The 21991-nt window shown below is 38.4% G+C and overlaps 1 protein-coding gene across 1 annotated transcript; it reads right to left on the bottom strand.

The window, feature by feature from the left end:
* Window positions 1-865: 865 nt before the first annotated feature.
* LOC114318724 (uncharacterized) lies at window positions 866-21125 on the bottom strand. Its single transcript, XM_082904968.1, has 6 exons — window positions 21062-21125; window positions 2948-3277; window positions 2330-2851; window positions 2174-2224; window positions 1540-1914; window positions 866-1434 (listed from the first exon to the last, which is right to left on the bottom strand). The coding sequence occupies exons 1-6, from the start codon at window positions 21123-21125 to the stop codon at window positions 866-868; spliced, it is 1911 nt and encodes a 636-aa protein (XP_082761094.1).
* Between the last annotated feature and the right edge of the window lie 866 nt (window positions 21126-21991).

The following is a 21991-nucleotide window of genomic DNA, read 5'->3' as shown; positions in this document are numbered from 1 at the left end:
AAGTAAACAAAACACTATAAAAAATAATAAAAAATTTACCTAATTGAAAATTAAAACACAAACACTATTACATTGTTCAAATTGGAAATTAAAATACTGTTACAATTTGTAGATATTCCCAACTTTGAGAATGAATGTAAGAACATGCCACCCTTGGTGATTTCTGAATAATCAAAACCATTTGATACTTCAGTTAAACAACTCAAACATCCAAAGCTAGCTTCTAAGTGACCACAAAACAGTATGCAGACTGAGAACTTGTTGCTAAACCAGATAAACATGGTAGTTGATCTTAAAATTTTTGCTTTTTAAAGCAGTTAACACAGTAGATATGCAATTATGTATTCTAGAGATTTGATCTACACCTTTGTATTGTGGAAATTTTTCCTAGGAAAACTAGATAACTCTAGACAATGATAAATTTATCACTGTAGAAAATAACATTTGCTTGGATATGACAGTGATAAATTTATCAACCACTGACATAAATGTAATAAACCATCAACTCTTCCCAGACAATAAGTGATAAATTTATCATTTTTCAAAATAACAAAATTCAAGAACCACATTACTGGTAAATTTATCATTCTTACAAAAAAATAATCCATCAACTTGTCCAAACCAACTAGTGATAAATTTATCACTTTATAAAACACCAAAAACAACAACTACATTTAACCCAAATCAAATAATATAAATCTGTGAAACTTAATCCTGTAAAAAATCAGCAAAAAAGATAATTTCTAATCAACAAATTCCTCAATCATTTAATGCAAGTACCAGAATGATACATCTTTCCAAAAATACTCAATCATTCAATGCAAGTAACACCTCTCAACTCTCAAACAAAGTAATTCAATTAAAATCAATACAACTGAAGCAGAGCTTCTTTACATATCTTCCGATTATGAGTTCCCATCTTTCCACACCTACTGCATCTAATTCTCTTGATTTCGCCCTTAGAAGGTATTCTCTCCGTTCTTGGATGTCCAGCTGGTCTCTTACAAAGAGGAGGTAAAACAATGTCATCATTAACAACTATATTTGGCTTCCACATACTGGGAACTGGATAGATAGAATGTGAATAAGAATCACAATAACTACTAACACGGTAGTAATCATCAAAAAAGCAATTCAGATCCTTCTCACTCTTTTTTATAGCACAAAAACCATGTTTGCAAGGAAAAGAATCAATTTCCCACAATCGACAAGAACAACAACGTTTCCCAATATCAACCATAATTGAATGATCCAATTGGATTTCATAAATGTCATCGCTACATTTCTTAACTATCCATACTTTTGTATCATTAAAAGCTTCTTCTAACTTTTTCTCTGCAAAAAGACAAACAATACGATTCCACTTATTCCCAACTTCTCTCCTTCTTGACAATTGCTCCATTAGTTTCACCCGTATAGCATCAACAAGACTAACTGAAAACAAATGGCATTCATCCCTAATCCATGAATTAAAAGATTCCGCAGCATTTGTGCACATTTCACCATACTTCTTGCCTTAAAAATAAGCGTTACACCAACACTCATTAGGCAAATCCTCAAGAAACTTCTCAACACTACGACCACAACGACCCTTAAATTCTTCAAATAGCTCATTAAACAACTCAATAGTAGGAGCATATGCACATCTACTAAAAAGAGTAAGCAAATACTCTTTAGATTCAAGACTCATCATTGACAAATAAGTCTTCAAGTTTGTCTTCAAATGCATTAGACAAAAAGAATGAGAAGAAAATGGAAAGACCTCAGCTAAAGCTTTCAGCAATCCTTCATGTCGATCAGTAACAAATGCAATATCCCTCTCCGGAGTCAAAATACCTAATAACTTTGACAAGAACCAATGCCAATTGTCATAACTTTCACTATCAACAACAGCAAAACATAATGGATATAAACCTACAAACAAAATATATATACACGTTATCAGTAACAAATAAAAAAATTACAAAAAGAAAATCAAAACACAAAGTATATAACATATAGCACTAGCCATAGATAAATTCATCACTGTATAAATATAAAAATTTAACAAAAGTATACAGCATAAATTTATCACTAATAGATTGACCATACTCAATAATCAGCGCTCTCCAGTAACAAAAATGATAGAATTATCACTGTTTCAATAATAATAACACATAGACACAAAATATACCTTGGTTACCATCTTTTGTCGTAGCAGCCAATAAACAACCTTTGTGTCTTCCTTTCAAGAAAGTTCCATCAAGCATCAACACATGCCTACAATACTTGAAACCATGAATACATGCCTCAAAAGCGAAAAACAAACATTTGAAATGTCTTCATTTACTATCAATATCAAATTCCATATCAAAAACACTCTCCAGATTGCAAGCATTAGCGGCATCAACATACCAACGAAGATCGTCAAATGATAATGAATAGTCACAAAAACAAGACCCCTTTGCTTTTTCAACACCTATCCAAGCTTGCCGATAAGAAACTTTTGTTCCATAATAGTCCTCGAAATCACAAACCACCTCACTAACCGATGTCAAAGCCTTATTACGATTATCACTTGAAATTAGCCCACCAATCATACTTGAAGTCATCATAGCATGTTTAATTGTACGAAAAGAAGATCCACAAGTATGAACATCATCAAATTGTTTAATAACAAAAGCTTTACTATAATTTTCCACTCTAGCATGCACGCTCCATAAACATCCCAAATTAGCCCTTCTCTTACAATGAACAGTGACACGATCCTTATCATTCTTAACAAAATCAAAATTAAAACCGGAATGAATAGAATACTTTGACAACGCATCTCGAAATTCAACAACTTCTTGAGCAAACCTTTGTCCCACTCCTTCCATACACTTAACTCACCCATCGGAGAGTAAAGGTATCCGTTGATTTGAATAAAATGAAGGCAAAAAATCAGTTTCACAAACAACACTACTACTACTACTACTACTACTACTAGCTTCACCATCACAAATCATATAACCTTCACCCAAAGAACAACCCTTTGCAAAAACATCAATACGATGAATATCACAAGAAAGTGCCAGTCCAACTATAACCTCCAAATCCTCTTCACTTTGTAGACCACAAGAAAAATGTCCAGGCATTGAATACGATATATTCATAGAACTACCAACTAACTCACTCCACTTTGCACACAATTTATATACTAAATCCTTGAAATTAAATCCATCATTATACTTGATAACCAATGTCACACCTCTAAACTTGCACATAAGAATCAAACAATTTTCCATCACTATAAATCCTGCAACAAACAACAATTACATTTCAGCAAACAACTCAAACACCCTAAAACAAAATCAAATACAACGATAAAATTATCAACCAACTCAAACACATCCAAAAACCAACACAAATAACTTTAACAGTTAACACCTCCAAAGACCAAGAACAGTGAATAAGGCTTACACTTATTAGACATGGTAACTCGATTTGAATCCTACCATTACATTATGCAACATTTTCATCTCCTATTCCCATACTCACTCATAAATTTATCACTGTTGAAAAAGTTAATCCAACATCACCCCCAAAAATACACAGTGATAAAATTATCACTGTATAAAATAACAAACCAACACGCGTGTTCAATCAACACAATTTCGTAACCAAAAAAAATAAAAATCTAAAATTCAATCAACAAATACATATCTCAAAACTTTCAATATCATGATCAAAACACAAATTCAATCGCAACAGAAACAATAGAGTAACAACAATATCACCACAAAATCAAAATAACCTACTCAAACTAAAAAGAACAAAAACATTGAAATTGAAATCAAAATCAAACATACCAGTTGACCTAACTTCACAACACCGCAAATCAGAAAATGTAACTATACACCAAACGCGAAATCGCAAATAGGAAGAATCACCAAGCACGCAATCGCAAATCGCAAATCACAAATCGCGAAGATACACCAAGTGCGAAATCAGAAATTACGAAGCTCCACAATAATACAGTAGCAAATCATGAAATTCCACAGAAATCCAAATCACAAACACAATATTTTCATGGAAAATCCAAACAGAAACGCGCCAGAACAGGGGAGGGGCAAAACGCTACAAAAAAAAAGGCTCAGGACCTGTTGGTGCACAAGATGAAAAGTTAGGACTAAGAAGGGAATAAGTGCAAAACTCAGGACCGACCAGTAAAAAACCCTTAAAGGGTCAATAATGTTTAAATTTTAAGTTAAAAATTTATTATTTTTCATGTGTGTATATAAAATGTATCAAAATCATGCATCAATGCAATCGTGGGAAGCAATTTTGAAAATAAATTTGGTATAGTAAACATAAATTATGTTGTTGGTCTATTTTGAGAAATAGATTAAAAGTTTATTTTTTGACATATTTAAAAAAAAAATGCATAAAAAAATAGATAATGTGATTAAAAAAAACATAAAAAAAACTAAATAGCCAATAAATTAACTTTTAATCTTATTCCACAAAAATAAGCCTTAATCGGCAGTCATTAGAACTTAATAATAACAAATCAATTATTCAAATTTTCTCATGGACAAAAACAAAATAAAAATCATAAGCACTTATCTAAATGGGCCATCTACAAAACAAAATAGGGTGTGTTTGTTTTGAAGAATTAGGTTATGGCATCAGACTATTAGTCCTATCGGACTAACAGCTATTGTTTGTTTCAAAAGTTTTGCTCCAGACTAGTAGTCCCCCCAGACTATTAGTCTCATATTTGTGGGACTATCCTATTCCATGGGGGGTGGGATAAAAACCATGGAATAACTCATCTCATGGGATTAGCCAATGAAATTACATTTTTGCCCTCTAGTATTTAATTATATATTATATTTAGTAAAATTCAAAAAAATTTAAATGTCTCAATTTAAAAATAAAATAATTTTATTTAATTTTATTTTTATTTTAATTGTTTAATTTTTTAAAATATTTTTTTATAGATATTTTATTGATGTTTTATTTTAAAATTTTATTTATATTTTATTTAATTTCATTATTTAAATTTTAATAGATGTTTTATTTTATTTCATTATTATTATTATTTAAAATAAATTTATTTAAAATTTTAATTAAAAAATAGCATATATTTATATTTATATTTAATTTATTTATTTTTTTTAAAATAAATTTATTTAATTGGGAAAAAAATAAAATAAGATAAATTTTTATTTAATCTAGTTAAAAATAATTAAAATATTAAAACTATGTTTAATATTGCTATTACTTAGTAAATAATTGAAAAGAATAAAATAGTCGTTTGAGTATTTATTATTTTTCATAATATCCCAAACAAGCATTGGATTTACTAAAAATAGTCCAATCTAAACATCTAATTTCATAACTAAACAAACATAAGATACAAATCTAGTCCAACCAAATAGTCTGGAGACAATGTATCCCACAACTAATAATCTGATGAATTATAATCTCTTATTATTCAATCCGTCCAAACAAACACCCCTAACGATAATAATAAAGATTAGGACACATTACCTTTTTGACAATGACTATGCATCCGTTTGACCCGATTCAGCAAATGCCACCACAATCGTGATTGGCCCATTTAGATAAATGTCAATGTTTATGATACAGACCACTAAAATAAGACCACTAAAAACAGCTCTAATGACGTGGCATGCCTAAAAAAAAATTAAAATAGAAAGAAAAAAGGAAAAAGACAAAACACAGAGGAAAAAGACAATTTAATGCTCTTTTAGTCCTCTTCTATTAGTGCTCTAAATCATTTTTCATGATATATATTGTATATAATTGTGTAAAATTTAATTGTAAATTAAAGAGGCTTGCTCTCCAAGAATTTTATTTATTTATAATTATTTTTTGGGCAAATTACATATACACCCCTCGAGGTTTGGCTAAATTACAGATACCCCTGAAGTTTCGGAAATTACATCCCGCCCCGTGAGGTTTGTATTTTCATAACAATTTGCCCCCTGAGGTTTATATTTCATAACAAATTACCCCCTAATTTCTTATGCAAATATAGCATTCAGGGGGAATTCGTAATTTCTCAAACCTCAGGGGCATCTGTAATTTAGCCAAACCTCGAGGGGTGTATATGTAATTTGCCCTTATTTTTTTAATGTGTTGAATTCAACAAAGTCAAAAAATGGTGGGCTGCACGATATCGGTTTTTCACCGGCAACACAGGTCATCCCAGTGGTAGATCCCGTGGGTCATGGTGGCGGATTATAATTTGTTCAATTGTCAAAAAGTAATGCTAAAACTTTCAAAATTTTATCAAAATTTTTAAATATGTTTTATGAGTGTTGATTCCATCTAAGAGTCATGTTGCGTGGGTCTTATATTTATGTATGATATTTAATAAAAAATTTAATAAAAAATTTGAATTTTTAACATTTTTTATTATCAAAAAATTCATTAGGTCTATTTTGAGAAATATATTAAAAGTTAGCTTTTTAATTTTTTATAAAAAATATATAAAAAAAATAGAGAGATGACGTGATAAAAAAAAATCAAAATATTAAAAAATTAACTTTTAACCCAATTACCAAAATAAGTATTTGTTTTTGTTTTTGTTTTATGAAAATTGTCAATGTTGGAATTTCTTATGCTATATGATTATTAGAGAGTAATTTTCTATTTCTAGAGTTATGCAACGACACGTGTGCAATAAAAAGTTATATATTCTTATGCTATATAGAGAGAGTAATTTTCTATTTCTAGAGTTATGCAACGACACGTGTGCAATAAAAAGTTATATAACTTTCATTTTATTTGATTTGGTTTTTAAAATTTATTTTTTGATTTAAAAAAGGAATTTTTCTTAAAGTTCTTGATAAAAAGATTTTATAAAATAAAAGATAAGATCCCTTAACATTTTTACAGAGAAAATTCAACTTAGAGAAATTTTATCTGACTCAGAGAAATTTCATCCTGATTCAGAGAAATTTCAATTTTCATAGAAAATTTTTTCCGTGACAGGCAAAATTTCTTTGAGTTGAATTTTTTATGTGAAAATATTGAGGGATCTTAGCAAATAAAAAAATCTTAGACCTCTTCTACTGCACAAAAATAGAGAGAGATATTCACTATTTTTTCCTTAAAAGAGGAAAAGCAATAAAATTATTTTAACAAAATCAAATACTGAAAATATATTTAACCCTAAAAATGAGAAAAATACATGAAAATTTCCACCAAATTAATTTTTAGCCTTTTAGTTTTTCTTTTAATAAAAAAATACATTTTGAAAATGAAACTAAATAGAATATTTTTGCAAGAAATTAGTAATTTTAATTTTTTTTAAAGTTTCATTTTACATGCCTGAATTTTAAATTTCAAAATGTTTAACATCAACTCTTGTGTTTTTATATACAAATACACAAAAATGTATTTTTGTTTTTATATACAGAAATGTGTTTTTACCAACTTCCCAAAACACTACTTAAATAGGTGAAAAATGTGTTTTTCTTATTTAAAATACACTATTCATCCTTTTTAGTGACAAATAAAATAAATGTATAATTTATGATTTGGTTCAATTCATTTGAAAGGAGACTAGTGATAAATTATGTAAACGTGAAGGAAACCCTTCAAACCAGGGTCGGAAGCCCTGCCCTACATCTAAATTCAGCCATTCATTAATACGTTTTTTTTTAAAAGTCAAATTTACAAATCAGTGTAATTTTATAAATAAATAAAAAGAGTTAAATTAATGATAAAATTTATAAATATTAATAATTAAACAAATAATTTTTTTCACTAATTTATAAATATTTTGACTAGAGTTCTTTTTGGCTAAAAAAACACTAAAGAAAAAATAGACTAAATAAATTAATAAGACAAAATGTCATATTCAAATCATAATTATTTTATTTTTTTCTCATAAAAATTAAAAAAAGTCAAACCAAACAAACTTTTAATCGCAAGCTATAGTCCACCAGCCAACTAAAAAAGTCAATTGGCGTTACTGACAACATTTTAGGAGTATTTGAAATGATTTAAATAAATGTATTTTTTTAATTTTTTACAAAAAAGATGTGAAATATAAATTGAATTTAAGTAATGTAATAGAAAAATGATATAATCCAAATAAAATGATTATGGCCCAAATAAGATTATTATTTTTGACACATACTAAACGCCCCCTTAAAAAATATATATTTTTATAATAAATAAAAAATTAATTTATAAGTCACAGTTAAAACAATCTTTAATCTTCGTTGAGAGACGGGATTGAGCGGCTATTACCGGTCGAGCTGACCTCGTCTACCTTCCACTTTCTAGTGGTCTGTTTCATGACCTCGTCTACCCTCCACTATCTGAAAAATTCATGACCTCTGCTGCAAGAAACGTAAAGAAAATAGATTTCTTTCTATATATATATATATATAATCATTACTCTCTCTCATCCATTCAATCCCTTTTCATAAACCTCCTTTTTAGCTCCTCGTACAAGGTTCAGTGAATCATTGCTCTCTCTCTCTCTTTCTCTCTCACTACACTGCTGTTTGTTTTTTCTCTTCCTCGGAGGTACGCAAATGTCACACTAGTTTCTCATCATCTTTGTCATCTGTTGCTTCTCTGCCTTTGATTCGTTTACGTCTTCTACTTTCAACTCATAGGTTTTTTCAATGAATTACTAGCAAACTTGTATGAACTTTCTTAGCTGCTGTAGGAGAGAGTTCAAGAAAAGAGTTAGAAAATTCGAAAGATCTTTGAAGATCTTTGAAGAATAATTTCGAATTCTCTAGAAGATGATAAAAGGCTTAGATTTTTCAATAGTCTCAACTTAAGAACATAACAGTAAAGGAGATGATGGAGATAAGAGATTGGGTGAAGAAGAAGGCAAAATAGTTAGAAAGAGAATAATGGCAAGGCTCTCCCATAGATCTCCCACTTTCACTCTCAAGGTTGATAATGGAGAAGGGAAATTAGTTCTTTCCCAAGAGTTAATTCTCTAAAAATCCATCCCTTGTAAAGCTATGAGTGGGTGCTATTTATAGGCACCTCATGATGTAGGATGGAGCCCATGTGCAAGGCACATGGGGAATATTCTCTTTAACCACTTTGTCCGAGGAGGTGACCTCTCCGAGAATAAGGAAAACCCCGAGGAGGAGATCAACCTCTCGGCGAACCCTTCTTCTTAGCCACACCTAACCAATGATCCCCAATCATCTCAAAGGGTCAGGGGTAGTCCCAGAGGACGTCCTGCTGCATAAGGGTCAGGGGTAGTTCAAGAGAACGCTCTGCCGCAAATATTGCCGAGTCTCAGGGACCCCCTAGATCGTGCCACCTCGACCCGGGTATAGGCTAGTTTAACCGAAGAGTGAATTTATCTCCACTCACCGTCCTCGGGATCGGGTCCTTTGTTCGGACTCCATTACGCCCATGGTTCTGGTACGTAGACCCCGGAAAGCTCCGAACCCGCAAGTGTTCTGGGACTCATTAACGGAGCGACTTCTAGATTGCATTTGAATCCATTCGAAGCCAAGTGCTTCGGACCTCTAGGTTCGTAGATCCGAACCCTTTTGAGTCCGAGTGCCTCGGATCTCTAGGCTTGCTCAATACCTTTTCGAGTCCGAGCCCGAGTAAGTCTCTAGGTTCGTGGATCCGAACCCTTTCGAGGCTTAGAGCGATTCAGCCTGTTTAAAGGCGATAAATCTAGGCCCACCGATTCTTGGACTTGCGATAAATTCGGGCCCACTAATCTTGGGCTATTGGGCCTAAATAATTTAGTGGGCTCAAATATGCCCCTCTTACATTTGCCCCTTGCGTGTATGAGAAATTGTAATTTTCTCGGACATGCATAGTTTCACCTTGTCTGCCATGCTCCGCATTACGTCTTCGGGAATATTTGGTCTTGATAGAGTCTAAAGATAAAGCTGAAAATTCACCGTAATTTACAAATAAAATCGACAAGTAACATTAAAATAAATAAATAAATAAATAACTCCTCTTCTTTTTTTTTTCTTTCTAGAAGAATCAATAACCCTTCAGCTTTTTGTAAATTCACTCCAGGTGCTATTTTTTTTCACACACCCAAAACATGTTCTGTCTCTAGCAACGTGAACCCATTTTATGGCAGCCAAACAAACCTTAGCAAACCGTTATAGAGAGAGAGAAAAAAAGTTTTTGAGAGGCTACCCCAAACCACACCTTTCCTTTTCTGGTTAGGCAACCCAACGGATCCATCCACATATAGATATATGTATATATATAAATAGTACATTCTAAGAATATTCTAGCATCACGCCTCCTCTTTTTTTCTATTTAAGGACAGGTGTAAAACCCTAAATCTCACCCATTTTCTTTGCTCATAGCTGTTCCAGGTGTCTCTCTTTCTGCAGGCACCAACCCAGCTCCTTTCTTCTTCAACAAAACAAACCTTCTTTTCCAACGAAGCTCCGAAGCTGCTATACCAAAAGCTACCATTGGTTGCTCACAAGACCAACCTAGCTTGCTGCCACTCCGAGCGCCGTCATCGTCACCGAAGACCCACGCTACCTTGCACACCGTCGGCGGCCACAAACCTTCCTCAACTAACCAGCATCGACGCCACTGCTTGCTCCAGTGCCAACCACACATGTCGCCCTTTCAACGCGTCGTGTGCATCACCGCTGGTCCCGGCCTCGCTCGTCCACTGCTCGTGCACGCGGCTTGCGCCGTCTCTGCCCTGCCTCAACTTATGGCCTCCGCCGTTTGATGCTTCTTGCTTCTTTCAGCTTTACACCTTATCCATTGGCACCTCAGATCTGTGGGTAAACTCTTGGGAAACCTCAATATTTTTTTTTTAGCTTTGGCTCCTCTTGAATAAGACCAATACAACTATTCTTCTTCGTGAACAAACCAGAGCTACTACTGTTTGTTATTGCCACTATCCTGTTTCAGCATCACGACTACCATAGACGTGTGCTCCAAGCTGTTGCTCGCCATCAGTGCTCCACTTTGGCCTAGTGAGCTCAGACATTCAGGCACGCTAGACCTTGGTCTTGCTCCTACAGCCGCTGAAGTCCGCCTTTCTCTACTACAACTTTGCCTTCATCTTTGGTTGCCCAGTGCTTTGCCTTTGTCTTCGGCTGTTCAACGCGAACCACACGTCGCCCACTCAACGCGATGTGTGGTTTTGCCTAACATCATCCAGCTCGTTAGTCTCACAGCCCGGCGCTATTTTTTCAGAATTTGAATCTCAGTTTTTGCATACTCACTGGATTCGGCCGTGATTAATCAACGTGGACCACATCGCCCTTTCAACGCGTCGTTGGTCCGTCTAGCACCCTTCTCACTTACTGTTTGTCCAAGCTACACTCACTGCTGCCGCCCTGTTTTGGCTGCCCCTGGCGCTGGCTCTACCAATCTCGGCCTTAGTTTTCTCCGAGGCTGCTCTCTGCTGCAAGTTGGCCACTGGTTTCAACTATTCCAGCACCGACCACACATTGCCCACTCAACGCGACGTGTATGGTCGCCACCTTCTTTCCGACACCATTATTGCCTCTGGTCTTGACTTGTCTGACGCCGACCACGCACGTTCGCCCACTCAACGCAACGTGTGTGGTCTTGCCTAGCACTGCTCATTCTTGTTTTTGTATCCTATTGAAGACCAACTTTCTGCTAAATAATTAAATAATCAAGACTCTTGGTCAGGGCATTTTCTCAAGACCAACGGCCAACAAAGCTTCTGCCGAGTGCCGACCAAAAAAATCATCCAGACCCATTTTCGTTTCTCTATACAATATATAAGACTCATAACCTTCAACATTAAATGACTGGTTTGTTTATTTCAGGAACAATATACCGGTGCTTTGTCCTTGGCTACTTTCTCTCACAGGCGTGGCCTTCAGGTCTGTAAGTATTTTGTCAAACCCCACTCTCAAACCTCTTATTTTGACGAAATCCGAATTTCCGAGCCTTACTAGAAATTTGATTTGGGCCTTTGAGATTTGTGAGTATTGTTGTATAGCAATTTTGAACTCGAGATAGCCGAAGGTTCTATTGAATCTTGATTGGCATGAGTAATGTAATCCTGAAATTCATGTTTTGGAGCTTGACCTTGTGTTGATAAATCTAACATAAACAAAATATTTGATGCTTGCACTAGGCTATTGATGTTGAGAGAGAACATGGACTGCAAGTGAGTGTTGTTGCTATCTTTGCTTGCATGGGACGAATAAAATAATTATTGTTGTTGTCGATGAAACCTGAGGAAATAAACCCTTCATATTGTATATAAATCTTGTTATCGAATGATTGATTGTTGCAACCCCGAGAATCTTAGATATCATGCTCGAACTCCTGATGTAGAATTCATCGTAGGACTTGTTGATATGATGAAGTACCTCGTTGGATAATAAAGATGATATATTGTTGTTTGTTTAACTTGTGGATGCTCGGAAAATAAATAGTTGATGCCCGATACCGAGATTTTGTTTGAACATTGTTGCTTTATATCGGCTTGAGAGGAGCCGGCCGAAAGGACAAAACCTTGATTGTTGCATTCTCATGAACTTGTTCGGAGGAATAGAATTGTTGTAACTTAAATAGATCATTATTATTTGTTGATGTTGTCCCATTCCGATAATGCCTGAATCAGGATATGAAATTAATATTGCTCATCTCATTTGTCGGTTTTACTATTTCAGGCATATAAATTTCTTGTGCGAAATCCACGACCCCGAGGTCCTCAGAATCTTCACTAATGAGAGCAAGGTCTATCCTTCGGAAGTCTAAACGAGAGCAAAACCGTCCCTTAGGAGTCCGAAAGTAGCATACACCCTACTTCGGCAAGAAAGATCCCTCGGGAAGGCAACTGAGTCTACCAAGCTTGCACCAATAGAAGTAAAGATTGTCTCTCAGAAGTCCGAGCAGAAGCAAGGCTGTCCCTTAGAAGTTCGAGCGGAAACAAGGCTGTTCCTCGGAAGTCCGAGTGGATGCGTACTTCTATTTCGGCAGTAATGGAAGCAAAGGCTATCCCTCGGGAGTTCGAGTAGCAGTCCACTCTACTTTGAAAAGAAAGATCCTCGGAGCTCGTATTGATGAAAGCAAGGGCTGTTCTTCGGACCCGCACTAATGAGAGAAAGAGTTGTCCCTCGGGAGTCCGAAAGTAGCGCACACCCTACTTTGGCAAGAAAGATTCCTCTGGAAGGTAACTGAGTCTACCAAGCTTGCACCACTAGAAGTAAAGATTGTCTCTCGAAAGTCTGAGCAGAAGCAAGGCTGTTGCTTAGAAGTTCGAGGCTGTCCCTCAGGAGTCCGAACAGTAGCACACACCCTACTTCGACAAGAAAGATCCCTCTAAGGCAACCGAGTCTAACAAGCTTGCACCAATAGAAGTAAAGATTGTCTCTCAGAACTCCAAGCAGAAGCAAGGTTGTCCTTCAGATGTTCGAGCGAAAACAAAGCTCTCCCTTAGAAGTCCGAGCGGAAACAAGGCTGTCCCTCGGAAGTCTGAGTGGATGTGCACTTCTACTTTGGCAGCTAATGGAAGCAAGGGCTATCCTTCGGAAGTTCGAGTAGGAGTCCACTCTACTTCAACAAGAAAGATCCTCGAAGCTTGCACTGATGGAAACGAGGTCTGTTCTTCAAAAGTCTGAGTGGGAGCACATACTCTACTTCAGCAAGAAAGATCCTTGAGACTCGCACTAATGGGAGCGAGGGCTGCTCTTCGGAAGTTCGAGTGGGAACACACACTCTACTTCAATAAGAAAGAACCTCAAAGCTTACATTGATGGAAGCAATAGCTGCTCTTCGGAGGTCCGAATGGGGGTATACTGGAACACACACTTTGCTTTAATAAGAAAGACTCTCAAAGCTTACATTGATGGAAGCAATAGCTGCTCTTCGGAGGTCCGAGTGGGGGTATACTTCTACTGCGTCAAGAAAGGTCTCTTCAGGTTGGTAACCGAGTCTACTATTCCTCTTTCTTCTTCGAGGGGCAGTAAAAAATTGAAAACTGCTTCAAGCAACATAACACAATGAAGATATACAATGTAGAGAAAATAACTTCTAATGGAGATACATAATATAGAGGAAATAACTTTCTTCATAACGTAAGAAAGAAAGATAGAAAATTCTTAGACAATGCAGTAAATACAAATTGTAAATGTCATAGATAGACTTCCTCTACACAATGTTGAAATTTGCCCCTAGAGTTGCAAGATCATTTGGAAAGCTTTCACCAGCTGCTCGGGTTGTGGCCATCATGCACCATCATAGCCATGTCTTTGGATCCTTCTATACAGACTGATATCCCCATCTTTGCAGAATTTTTCATGAATCTGTTGTAGTCGGAAGCTTGCTTCTTGTTGGCCAATACACTGGGCTAGGAATCCGGTACCTCCTCGGAAGTAAAGTTCACCTTGAATTATTATGAATTGGGCAAGCTTGGCCATAGTCAGTTTTCCAATTTTGGTTCTGAGTTCTTCGAGGACTTCTCCTCTCCAGTTTTCCAGAAGGTCTTTGTCTTCGGGTATTATTGAAGGCTCTGTTATTTTCTTGATAATAATTGTCGCCTCCTCCTCTGGGATATCAACTCTTGCCCCTAATGTTGCGAGGGCATCTGAAAACTTGTTGTCGGAACGAGGCACATGCTCTATTTCAACCTTCTGAAATTTGTCAAGAAGACTTTGGACTGTTGTTCGATATGTGGCCAAGGCAGGCTCCTTTAAGACGAACTGTCCTGAAACTTGCTTCACTATCAACTTTGAGTCCCCCCGAATCCGAATCTTCTTGATACTGTGCTTCTCAACTGCTATCAAGCCTAAAATAAGAGCCTCATACTCGGCTTCATTATTCGAACAATGGAAATCCAGTTTATAAGATAAATATAACTTTTTCCCACTTTTGATTGTAAGGACTATCCCGGTTCCTCCTTTACCTCCGGCTGCTGCTCCGTCAAAGCTCAATGTCCAAAAGCTTTCCTCAGAAGCCATAGCTGCATGCACCTCTTCTCTTAATTCTTCATTCACTGGTTTATAGTCACCATTTGGAAATTGAGCAAGGAGGTCAGCTAAGGCTTGGCTTTTGATCGCCTTGGGGGCTACACATGTGATCTCAAATTCACCTAGTGCTAACAACCATCTTGCCACCTTCCCGGTTAGAGCAGGCTTGCTGAGGAGGTATCGGATTGGATCACTTCTAGTAACAATTTGAATCTGATGTGCTAAGAAGTAATGTCTGAGCTTTTGGGTAGTGAATACCAAAGCTAAGCAATGTCTCTTTATCGGAGTATATCGGACTTCTGGTCCTCGAATCTTCCGGCTGATGTAATACACCGGACGTTCTACTCTATCTACATCTTGGACCAATAATGCCCCTATGGACTTGGGGGCTGAAGTTAAGTACAACATTAGAGGCACCCTAGGCTGTGGGGCTATCATGGTCTGAGGTGAGGTCAAGGCCGCCTTGATTCTCTCGAAGGCCTTTTGGTGCTCCTGGTTCTACTCGAACTTGGCATCTCCTTTTAACAATGTGCCGAAAGGGGCAAAGATCTCTGCAAGTGCTGGGATAAACCTCCGAATATAAGACACCTTCCCGAGGAACTTCTTTAACTCCTTCTGAGAATTCGGGGGAGGCATTGCTCTGATAGATTTGACCTTGTCTTCATCTGCCTCGATACCATGTCTGTGTACAAGAAACCCGAGGAACTTCCCAGCCGTCACCCCGAAAGCACATTTGAGAGGATTCATCCTCATTTTGAATTTCTGGCACCTCTTGAATACCTTCTCAAGGTCTCGGAGATGGTCTTCTTCTTTCTTGGATTTCACTACTAGATCATCAACATAATCTTCCACCTCATGATGGATCATGTCATGAAAGATTACAGTCATAGCCCTTTGGTAAGTTGCACCGGCATTCTTGAGTCCGAAAGGCATGACTGTATAGAAGAAGTTTCTGAGAGGTGTTCTAAAAGCAGTCTTTTCTGCGTCCTCTTCAGCCATCTTAATCTGATTGTATCCACTGAATCCATCCATGAATGAGAACATCTGGTGTCCCGAGGTAGCATCCACGAGGGTGTCGATGTGAGGAAGAGGGAATTCATCATTCGGCCAAGATTTGTTCAAATCTCGAAAGTCTACACATACTCTGATTTGGCCATTCTTCTTGTTTATTGGCACGATGTTTGCTAACCACGTGGGGTATTGTATTGGTCGGATGAAACCAGCCTATTGAAGTTTTTCAATCTCCTTTTTAATCTTCTCTTCGAGATTCGGATGATATTTTCGAACAGTTTGCTTAATTGGCTTGGAGTTTGGGAACACATCAAGATAGTGGGAGACTAGGTCAGGATCTAGTCCGGGCATTTGCTTATATGACCAAGCAAACACATCTGAGTATCGGCTTATCAACTTTAACAACTGTTCCCGCTTTTCTGGGCTAAGGCTCGAACTTACAAACATCGGCCTCGGTGCATCTTGTCCATCACTCAGATCTATTTCAATAAGTTGTTCGGGCTGAGGCTTCGGCCCATCTTGTATACATTCTGGAGCCACTTCAGGCTTTATTATTATATCATTGTCAGGAGGCTCTTCTTTTGACTCGGAGTCGGTGACTGAAGAAACCGACTCCCCGCACCTTCATAAATAGTACACCATCTTGCCTCATTCTCGAACTTTCATCACTTTCCGAGGAATAGGCGGACTTTCTGGTCTAGACATCGCCCGCTTACGTGATTCTACCATAGGCTCCTTGTCATCTTTGATATCCTCCCAACGAGGAATTTTGACCCCTTAAGGCTTAGAGGTGGTGGGAACTTCTTCGACAGCCAGTTCGGTGAAGTAGATGGCATCAGAATAATGAGCTTTATGGATCTCGAAAGGCCTTTCTGTAGCCTGAATTGTCACCGTCTTCTTTCCCTATTTAGCCTTAACACACTGATGATAACTTGATGGTACAGTCCCATATCTATGCATCCAGGTCCTCCCTAGAATGATGTGATTATTTGCCTCAGAATCGATAATATGGAACTTGGTGGTCGAGCGAATCTCTCCGATGGCTAAATCAACTGTTACACATCCGATAGTAACTCTCCTTTCTCCACCGAAGCCAGTGATGACTATCGGCTACGTCACAATGCGTTCTTCGGAGATTTTGGCCTTTTCTAGAGTAGCACGAGTCATAATGTTGATAGAGGCTCCACTATCTAGAAAGGCCCTTTTGAACTCAACTCCGTTAATAAAAGCAGTCACATAAAGCGAGCGATTGTGAGAAAAAGGATACTTCCGATCAGCCTCGGAAAAAGTAATGGCACTAGATTGCTCTTTTGCCTTCCTCGAGATAGAGCCCTCAGTCGACATGCATTCCTCATGGTGTGCCTCGGCTATATTAATGATAGACTTAGTAATTTCTGTTCTTGCCTCCCTGGAAAGTCCAAGCTGGTCGAAGAATTACTTGAACTTTACACAGTCTTGCAAGGTTTTGGCATAGTGATCCGGATCTTTTTCCATTCTTGGAGGCTCGTAGTTAACCATCTCCTCGGTCTCTTCAAAATAAGATGCCACATAAACATGGTGTCCTCCTCTTCCATAGTACTCCTCTCCTTCTTTTGGATCAAAGGGATCTTCGCCATGAGTCATAAATGTTCTGCCCTCTGGATCGAGAGCACTTCCATAGTAAACTTGCTCATCCTCTAGCTCGAGGATGTCGTCCAGATAACAATCATCGTCATCGAGATTGACGATAGCCTCGATCATCGGGCCTTCATAAGCTATCATAGCAACATTCTTGCCCTTGTCTCGGTGTTGAGGATATGGTTGTTCTCGGATGTCTTGAGTCCCTTGCTTTTTGAACCTCAATTTGTCTGCCTCAACTTTACCTCTGAAGATTTTCCTGAGAGTCCAACACTTCTCTGTCGGATGTTTCAATGTACGATGGTAGACACAAAATTCAGGGCTCTCACGGTCCTTTTTTGATGGCATTTCTTCAACATAAGGCAATTTTAGCTCTCCGTCAGCCACCCATTCCTTAACTAGAGCTTTCACTTCCTCGATTCCACATGGATAAGAAACATTCCCCTTTTCACCATTATATTGCTTTCTCTTTTGGCCTCTATGACCTCCTCCTTGTGACTTTCGGGTATCTGGGGCAGAGGCAGCAGCAACCATAGGTCCACGAGATGATTTGAAGCTAGTCTTGTAACTGGCCTTAAATCCAGACTCCTGAGCCTGAGGAATGCTAATGTTTCGAGCTGCTTCTATTAATGCCGAGAAGGTGGGCAGCTTGTGATTAACTAGAAACATTTTGTACTTGCTCAATGCCCCTTCTAAACAGATTTGAACCAAATAACTCTCCTCCACTACTTCATGGCAATCCACGGCCTTGTCTTGAAACCTTTTGACGTAGTCAAGGATGTCTTCACTTTCTTGCTGCTTTTCTTTACACAATGTAAGTGTGGTCACCTTCTCCGCCACTTGAAAGAACTTAGAGTGGAATTTGTTGACCATTTCCTCCCAACTTCGGACAGAGTTTGGGGCCAAATTAACATACCAACTATATGCTCGGTCGGTGAGGGACTTAGAGAATTCTCTCAACCGGAGGACGTGGTTTGAACCATGAATACCTAGAGCCTCAATGAATCGCACAACATGTTCTCGAGCATTTCCTTGTTTGCCATCGAACTTGATGAATTTCGGCACTGTATACCCCTCAGGGTATGGATAGCTCAGCATCTCAATGGGGTAAGGCGGCTTCACGTCTAGATCAGTCAAAGAGGGTAAGGTCCTCTTGCCCCGTTCGAGATCGAACATGGCCTGCACATCGGCGAGAGTGAGAAACTGTTGAGGTAGAGAGTTTGATAGTGGTATTCTCGGAACTTGGTTTATGGACCCAAAGACTGAGCTAGGGGCGACTTGGCCATTCTGGTGCTGCGAATTCATCATTGGTGAGGACATTTGACGATACTGGCCATCAGCTTCTATAGACAAGCTAGTTGGTGATGAGACATTGAATTGAGGCCCGTAAAGTCCACCGCACGGTGCCGCTATACCCGGTTGTGCTTGCAAATTTGTTGTTGGCACCAAAGAAGGCCCGTTTGGTGCTTGGGTAACATTTACTGGTGGCGTAACAAGATTAGGTACAAGCAGAGCTCCCTGTTGCGCCATCATGCTCCTCATGTTTTCCTGGACACCAACAGTCGCCGGAGCGCCATTCATTACACCCGAACCTCCCCTAGTCACCATTGGATCTTGGATTGGTACGCCATGGAGCCCGGGCATGGGCAAACTGCTGCCGCCTACTGCGGTTTGAGCATGTGTTATTGTGGCCGTATTACCATGAGCCATAGGATGATTGGGGCCTACTTCTCATTGGATTTGATTTTGTGCTCCAGCGGGAATAACTCCACCACCCGTTTGATTTTCGTTTGGCACCGGTGAAAAATTAGAACTCATTACTAGCATGGTGTGAGTGAGATTCTAAAGAGTGGTAATAATCTCCTGCTGAGTATTTTGAAGGCCTTGGATGGCCTCAAGCAAAAGTGGTTGGTCTGGAGCCATGGTTTTGTCATCACCACCATTAAAGGATCCTTGTTGGTGAACTTCATCTTCTCCCGCCATCCTTGTTGGAGTTGTGTGGATTCCAGATCTCGTTGAGACCATTAACCAATCCGCCTCCCCAGCGGAGTCGCCAAAATGTAGGAGAGGGTTCAAGAAAGGAGTTGGAAAATTCGAAAGATCTTCGAAGATCCTTGAAGAACAATTTTGAATTCTCTAGAAGATGATAAGAGACTTAGATTCTTTAATAGTCTCAACTTAAGAACACAACAGTAAAGGAGATGATGAAGATAAGAGATTGGGTGAAGAAGAAGGCAAAATAGTTAGAGAGAGAATAATGACAAGGCTCTCCCATGGATTTCCTACTTTCACTCTTAAGGTTGATAATGGAGAAAGGAAATTAACACTGGGTGAATTCGAGATCACATGTGTAGCTTCCAAGGCAATCAAAAGCCAAGCCTTAGCTGATCTCTTTTCTCAATTTCCAAGTGGTGACTATGAACTAGTGAATGAAGAATTAAGAGGAGAGGTGCATGCAGCTATGGCTTCCGAGGAAAACTTTTGGACATTAAGCTTTGACGGAACAGCAGCCGGAGGTAAAGGAGGAACCGGGATAGTCCTTACAAGCAAAAGTAGGGAAAAGTTGTATTTGTCTTATAAACTGGATTTCCATTGTTCGAATAATGAAGCCGAGTATGAGGCTCTTATTTTAGGCTTGATAGCAGCTGAGAAGCACAGTATCAAGAAGATTCAGATTCGGGGAGACTCAAAGCTGATAATGAAGCAAGTTTCAGGACAGTTCATCTTAAAGGAGCCTACCTCGGCCACATATCGAACAACAGTCCAAAGGCTTCTTGACAAATTTTAGAAGGTTGAAATAGAGCATGTGCCTCACTCCGACAACAAGTTTTCAGATGCCCTCGCAACATTAGGGGCAAGAGTTGATATTCCGGAGGAGGAGGTGACAATTATTATCAAGAAGAGAACAGAGCCTTCGATAATACCCGAAGACAAAGGCCTTCCAGAGGACTAGAGAGGAGAAGTCCTCGAACAACTCAGAAGCAAAGTTGGAAAATTGACTATGGCCAAGCTTGCCCAATTCATAATTATTCAAGGTGAACTTTACTTCCGAGGAGGTACCGGATTCCTAGCCCGGTGTGTTGGCCAACAAGAAGCAAGTTTTCGACTACAATAGATCCATGAAAAGTCTTGCGGGGATGGAGATATCAGTCTGTACAGAAAGATCCAAAGACATGGCTATGATGGTGCATGATGGCCACAACCCGAGCAGCTGGTGAAAGCTTTCCAAATGATCTTGTAACTCTAGGGGCAAATTTCAACATTCCGTGGAAGAAGTCTATCTATGACATTTACAGTTTGCATTTACTGCATTGTCCAAGAAGTTCTATCTTTCTTATGTCATGAAGAAATTTATTTCCTCCATATTATGTATCTCCATTAGAAGTTATTTTCTCTACATTGCATATCTTCATTATGTTATGTTGCTTGAAACAGTTTTCAATTTTTTGTTGCCCCTCAAAGAAGAAAGAGGAATAGTAGACTCAGTTACCAACCTGAAGGGAGTTTTCTTGACACAATAGAAGTGTACTTCCACTCGGACCTCCGAAGAGCAGCCATGGCTTCCATCAATGCAAGCTTTGAGGGTCTTTCTTGCTGAAGTAGAGTGTGTGCTCCCACTCGAACTTCCGAAGAATAGCCCTTACTTCTATCAATGCAAGCTTCGAGGGACTTTCTTATTGAAGCAAAGTGTGTGTTTCCACTTCAACTTCCGAAGAATAGCCCTTACTTCTGTCAGTTCAAGCTTCAAGGATCTTTCTTGGTGAAATAGAGTATACTCCTACTCGTACTTTCGAGGGACAACCTTTGCTTCCATTGATTACCGAAGAAGAGAGTATACATACATTTAGACTTTCGAGAGACATCTCTTGCTTTCATTCAGACTTCCGAGGGACATCTCTTACTCTCATTAGTGTGGGTTCGAACTTCCGAAGGACAGCCTTTGCTTCTATTCAAACTTCTGAAGAACAACACTTACTTCTATCAGTGCAAGCTTCGAGGGTCTTTCTTGTTGAAGCAGAGTGTGTGTTCCCACTCGGCGAACTTCGAGGATCTCTCTTGTTGAAGTAGAGTGTGTGCTCCCATTCTGACTTTCGAAGAGCAAATCTTGTTTCCATCAGCGTGAGCTTCGAGGATCTTTCTTGTTGAAGTAGAGTGTGTGCTCCCACTCAGACTTTCGAAGAACAGACCTCGCTTCCATCAATGCGAGCCTCAAGGATCTTTCTTGCTTAAGTAGAGTGTGTTCTCCGCCTCAGACTTTCGAAGAACAGATCTCGCTTCCGCCAGTGCGAGCTTCGAGGGATAGCCTTTTGTAGACACCCCATTTTTGACCGTCCTCAAGACTTGGACGTCACCATTGGAATACTTGGTGATTACCCTTGTTTGTGTTCGTCTTGAGTTCCCGGAGGTCTCGGTTGCGCGCCTTG

Source organism: Camellia sinensis, chromosome 14 (assembly GCF_055761805.1).
Source record: "Camellia sinensis isolate YWXY chromosome 14, ASM5576180v1, whole genome shotgun sequence".
Classification (NCBI taxonomy): domain Eukaryota; kingdom Viridiplantae; phylum Streptophyta; class Magnoliopsida; order Ericales; family Theaceae; genus Camellia; species Camellia sinensis.
This window is presented reverse-complemented; position numbering and strand designations above follow the sequence as displayed.

Coding starts and splice junctions, on each gene's coding strand:
- LOC114318724 (XM_082904968.1), bottom strand. CDS start 21,125: ATGGCTGCTCTTCGGAGGTCCGAGTGGAAGTACACTTCTATTGTGTCA. Junction 2,225..2,329: donor TATGGAATTTGATATTGATA/GTAAATGAAGAC, acceptor CTTTCTTGAAAG/GAAGACACAAAGGTTGTTTA. Junction 1,435..1,539: donor TGAGGATTTGCCTAATGAGT/GTTGGTGTAACG, acceptor ATTTGTTTTCAG/TTAGTCTTGTTGATGCTATA.